Source organism: Sabethes cyaneus, chromosome 3 (genome assembly GCF_943734655.1).
Source record: "Sabethes cyaneus chromosome 3, idSabCyanKW18_F2, whole genome shotgun sequence".
In the NCBI taxonomy this organism is placed as follows: Eukaryota; Metazoa; Arthropoda; class Insecta; order Diptera; family Culicidae; genus Sabethes; species Sabethes cyaneus.
Genome location: NC_071355.1, coordinates 53002309 through 53008474, shown reverse-complemented (window position 1 = coordinate 53008474; position 6166 = coordinate 53002309). Strand labels below are relative to the sequence as shown.

Here is a 6166-nt window from a genome sequence, read left to right as displayed (position 1 = left end):
GGACGATATGCTTGCCAGCGTAGAAACAGAGGAAGAAGCTGTGAGGCTGGCACACGACGTGAAACGCATCCACGCAGTTGGAGGGTTTGAAATGCGAAACTGGCTCTCAAACTCAACGACTGTCCTAGCATCCTTGCAGTAAGAAGCGACAAATGAGAAGAACTTAGGAGTCGGGGAAGAGAACACTACTGAGAAGATATTGGGGCTTTGGTGGAACACGACTACAGATTGCTTCACCTTCAAAATATCCCCGCGATACGACCAAGACCTGCTGTCGGGAAGCCGGCGACCCACTAAACGTGAGGTACTTCGGACACTCATGATGATGTTCGACCCGCTTGGCTTTATTTCGCATTTTCTAATGTACTTGAAGGTACTACTGCAGGAGATCTGGAGAACCTCGGTTGAATGGGATACGCCGATCGAAGAGCCACAGTTCCAGAAGTGGCTGATGTGGTTGAAGGTTCTGCCGGAAGTCACCAACGTCCAGATCCCTCGATGTTACAGATTATCTACGTCTCTAGGGAGTAACGTTCAAATGCACACGTTTGTCGACGCGAGTGAGAGTGGCTTTGCAGCGATCGTGTATCTCCGTTTCGAAGAAGGGGACTTGATAGAAACCGCACTTGTCAGCACGAAAACGAGAGTTGCCCCGTTAAAATTCCTCTCCATTCCTCGTTCAGAGCTGCAAGCCAGCATCTTAGGAGTTCGCTTAGCAAACAGCGTTGCCCAATCGCTATCTACGAAGATATCAGAGCGCTACTTCTGGACCGACTCCAGAGATGTTCTATGCTGGATAAACTCTGATCATCGCCGGTACAGCCCATTCGTGGCATTTCGAGTGAGCGAGATTCTGGAGACTACCGATGCGAAGCAGTGGAGGTGGGTTCCAACGAAACAGAACGTGGCTGACGAAGGAACTAAATGGACACGCCATCCCGATCTCAATCCGTCCAGCCGCTGGTTTCAAGGACCAGAGTTTCTTCGGAAATGTAAAGCAGATTGGCCTACTACTCCTCGATGTGGAACGACAGATACGGAGCTGCGAGCTCACCTGTTAACGCACGCTCCCGCAACAGAACCTGTCATTGACCCGCAGAACTTCTCAACGTGGACAACCATGCTCCGAAGCACGGCGTACGTTTTTCGATACATATTCAACTCAAAGCAGATGATCAGCACGAATCAACGAAACGGTGGGCCGCTGACGCAGCAAGAATTAATTAGAGCTGAAAGTTTTCTTCATCGTCTCGCCCAGCAGAGCGAATACGCTGACGAAATTGCTACTCTCTACGGTAATCGCCTGAGTGGAACTGAGGTGAAGTCCATCCCAAAGAACAGCTCTATCGCCTACTTCTGTCCTTTCCTTGATGAAAAGGACCAGTTGAGAGTTCGTGGCCGGACCGGTGCATGCCCGTCGATCAACTACGACGCAGTCAATCCTATCATCCTTCCAGGCAAACACCGCATCACTCGTCTGATACTGCTCTACTACCATCGCAAGTACCACCACCAGAACCATAACACTGTCCTCAACGAGGTTAGACAGCGGTACAGGATCCCCCGCCTCAAGTCAGTCTACAATACAATTCGGAAACAATGCCAGAAATGCATGAACGAAGCGGCAACTCCACGACCGCCAGCCATGAGCGACTTGCCACCAGCACGTCTGGCCGCCTACTCACGTCCGTTTACACACATGGGAGTGGATTATTTCGGCCCGATCTTGGTTTCCGCAAACCGTAAAACAGAAAAACGCTGGGTGCTGATAGCTACCTGTCTGACCATCCGTGCCATACACTTGCAAATTTCACACACACTCAGTACCGATTCCTGCATTCTGGCTTTACGTAACGTCATAGGTAGGAGGGGTACACCGGCAGTCATCTATAGTGACCAAGGGACCAATTTTCGTGGTGCTAGTAAGGAACTGAAGGCTGCTCTCGAAAGTCTGGATCGGGAACGCCTGATGACCGAGTTCACTACTACCCACACTAGCTGGAGTTTCAACCCACCAGCCTCCCCGCATATGGGCGGAGCGTGGGAACGTCTAATCCGCACAGTCAAACAGAATCTCTGTAAGCTACTGTCGAATCGCCCGATCTCCTACGAGATCCTGGAAAACGCGCTGATAGAAGTGGAGAGTATAATCAATTCGCGACCACTGACCAGTATACCTTTGGAAGACGACGACTCGCCCGTGCTCACCCCAAACGACTTTTTGCTAGGCTCGTCTAGTGGATTGAAGCCATGGGTACATCTCGACGACAACCCTACAATGCTTCGAAACTGTTGGCGGCTCTCCCAAGCTTTGGCCAACCAATTCTGGAAACAATGGATACGCGACTATCTACCATCGATCACTCGCAGAACCAAATGGCTCGAACCAGCGAGACCCATTAAGACCGGTGACATCGTAATAATTGCTGATCCGAACTTCCCGCGAAACTGCTGGCCAAAAGGACGGGTTATAGCCACGAAACCAGGAGTAGACGGTCAAGTGAGATGGGCAACAATTCAGACCGCCAGCGGCATCTACGAGCGTCCAGCCGTGAAGCTCGCTGTTCTAGACGTGGGCGTCTGTCAGCATACGCCTCAGGATGACCATCGGCGTATTCCGGGGGGGAATGTTGATCCCGCCACGTCCAATGATCCGCCGAGCCCCAATGCTCCTATTGCTACTAACGCTCATGCGTCAACTCAGCTACACCCATGCCCCAATAAAGGGATCGTCGATGGAGCTAATGGTCAAAAGAAAGTCACCAAAGCAGAGAAACGTCAATAGTCGGGAACAATAGAAAAAACCGTACATGTGATCGAAAGCGATAGGGCCGTTTGTACTTATATCTATCTTTTTGCTAATCTAAAATTATCTAACTAAGTGGCAAACATCTTAAAATCTACTTAATTTGTTACTTGTGCTGCTTAGATCTATAAACTACTAGGTACCTATAAAACTATCATCTTACATGCTAATATGTGAAAAATAAGTGAAATTACATTTGTTTACAGTTTATTCGCTAGCCTCCTGGAGGTATCGATTATTCTTAAACTACTTATTGGTTAACTTATAAATAACTAAAATTTGCTTAAGGTGAGAAATCATTAAAACTAGTGATACTTAAACTATACTTATTGATAAATCCTTATCTAAACTTACTTAAATGAATTAGGCTAAAAAGTTATAAAAGTTACCCGTTCATGCAACATCATACATCGCGGTAACGAATCACCAAAAGTGAGTTATAATATAGCATTAGTTTACCGAATCTAATTGTTCACGATTCTCAGGAATTTTGTAATTATTCTCTACACTTTGGAATACATGCTGGAGTAAATTCACAAAATCAGGATTCGTTTTATTACCGCACAACAAATGCAAATCCATCAAACTAGTCTGATGTATATTAAACCGTGATATCAGATATTCGGGATCTCCCTAGATTCAACTAGATTTCAAGCTGTAAAACGGAACTCCAAATGCAAAATTTTGCCGAAAATTTATTTGGCATAAATTTTTTTGGTTGGTTTGTTTATTTTATTCAGAATCTCGACAATGTTTTCTCTGCAGAATATAAGAAATCAGAAAAATAAGTAAATATTTCCCAAGTTTCAAAGCAAACGTAACTTGTTTTTTCTAGCTTGATGCATTAATCTTCCACTGCCGGAAATAACGGTATACGGCATAAATTCTTACACTATAATTTAATTATACAGACATACGATATACGATATACAAATATACGAATCGTCCATGCAAAAACCACTCATTTAGCTAAAAAGCATGTTTCGCAACATGGTCGCTTCGCAGCACTCGAGTGATGCTTCGAGTTTTCAGTATAAAACCGTACAAATGTATAAACTACAGTATAAAACCTTACAAATATAACTTACTCTGCAACATGCGTAACAGAGAGTGTTAGTATGCTACCAAAATGTGTAGAACGATGGTTTTCAAAGAATTTTCTTCTAAGTGTTATGTCAAGTCGTCAGTATTAATATAATGAATGAAAATGGCTACACTAGATTTAAAAACTATTAATACACAAGTACTATAAACTAGTAATATCAATACACAAAATTCAAATTATTCTCAGATGCCGTTTGAAATACATTATTTTAAACATGAATTTAAAATAAACCAAACATAGAGTGAGAGTGTTTCCAGAAAGCTACACTATTGGCATGCCGTTGCATGTCAGGAATGTACAACAACCAGGACAAGCCAATCTGCATACGAAATTCCGCAGCAATAGGTTCGCCGCGATATGTCATTGGTTGATGCTCTAACGCAACTGTAACTTCGATATACGACCACACAAAAAGTAAGGACGAACATCAGCCACAAATCGGGAACCACCCCACCGTAAACCGATTGGTATCACTTTGCTATGCAGCGCAAAGCTGCTCTCGGCTATTCCCCCCTCCGCAACTACCTACACTTGTGGCATCGTCCCGGTTGCCACGGTTCAACGTGATTGAAACGGTATTCACACGGATAGGAAAGGTTGCCGTCAAAACACAACGTCAGTTGGACGTTGTCACGAAAAAAGGCTAATATTATGCTTGTAATTCAAACTAAATGTTTGCTTACCGACGAGAAACACGAACGAGGCGAAAGTGCAGGAAAGGACGGCTGTACTCTCGGACCAAAGCCGGCCACTGATACAGGGAATCGCCGATGCATTGCACTCCGGTCAGGTTGAACTTTTGTTTGCATTTCAAATCAGTTGTAAATATTATCGTTTCTAGCCAGCTCTGGCAGCCAGCATTTATCCCATGCAATCAGCTCGTGGATACTAGTTATCTAAACCGTAATGATGGTTCCCCGGTTCCTTAACTCACAAACTGTGAGCGAAATATGCAAGAAAATCAACATTTAACGGCGACCTCGCTTCCGATGCTACATTGTTTTTCCGACCGCATTGTTCGTTGCAATCGACGTACGTAATTGCATTGCCTGATAGCCTCGGGATAGCTCTCTGCAGCATCATTATGCTGGGCGAAGAAAATTATCGCAGGATGACCTTAACCTGACGGGATTGCAACGGCAAAAGATTCATTCACTTCCCTGCTCGTTTGTTCATCTACCCCGTACATTATCGCCGGGAATTTTGCGACTGTTGCTATCAGTCGGTCGGCCGGCCGGCCATTCGGGCATTTGCACTATTGATTGTGTGGCCAAGCACCACAATTTACAATTTCAGGGGATTGTAAAAATAGATTAATAGGTTATCATTTGACTGCTCGTGATCGGCGAGTCCCAACCGATTCGAACCGCGGACGAGCAGCCGAGAAGATTTAAGTTGAATGTTAACCGTTGCTACTGAAAACCAGAAGAAAAAAGTGCAGTCATTCGGGATTTATGGTCAAAAATGAAGCACGGTTTGCTTTCCACGTACCTACAGTAAGACAGATTTTTTTTTACTTTTTGAAAGTCGATTATTGAGACTATAGCCAAAGAGTAAAGCAAGGCACCGAAATGCAATGATCCCGGTCAGTTTTCAAACAAGATTATTCGCTTTAACGTTGAATTACTTTGTGTAATCAATTTTCTTCTTCTAGGTCACATTTATCAATCTAATCATTGAAATTTAAAATGTGCGCTGATTGACGCTATTAAAAATGCATTTGCAATTTCATCCCTGTGGTCCCTATGAAGGTATATAGAGCCCGTCATAGGGTATTAGAAATTTAGCATTCAATAAAACCTAGCATTTGCCTAGGTCGATGAAGTTAGTTTGGATTCTAAGATAATTCATAAGAAACAAACAAATATACAAACATCAATATATAAATTTATTATCGTAAATACAGTTACTTGTCAATTGAGCTAAACAAAATGCTTATATCACTTACTCCCATCGGTCTTCTCATGCTCAGCATGAATGAAGGCAACATTCTGTGCCAAAGCTGCTGCAGACTTCAAAGAGCCCAATCGTTCCAAAGCTACTAGTCGCTGATCGTCAGAACGACCCGCGCAAAATCTGCAGGCTTCGATGCCAACTAAAAAAATTTCTACTGGACTGGACCCGACTTTCCAAGTCCAGAACGCTGGGTTGCCTTATGCCGACTTAGAGGCTTATGGTTCCATAGAGATCAAAAGTCAGCTTTCGAGCTTCGGTAAACACCGCAACACAGTCATCCGGAGCATTCTTCGCCCACA

At 44.2% G+C, this 6166-nt stretch overlaps 1 protein-coding gene across 1 annotated transcript; it reads left to right on the top strand.

Moving 5' to 3' along the window:
• The first annotated feature begins 322 nt into the window (after nt 1-322).
• Nucleotides 323-2785, top strand: LOC128739586 (uncharacterized). Its single transcript, XM_053835081.1, has one exon. It carries the CDS (start codon nt 323-325, stop codon nt 2783-2785), a length of 2463 nt encoding a protein of 820 aa, XP_053691056.1.
• The last annotated feature ends 3381 nt before the right edge of the window (nt 2786-6166 follow it).

What these genes read in the sequence shown, in the direction of transcription:
- LOC128739586 (XM_053835081.1), top strand. Translation starts at nt 323, where the DNA reads ATGATGTTCGACCCGCTTGGCTTTATTTCGCATTTTCTAATGTACTTG.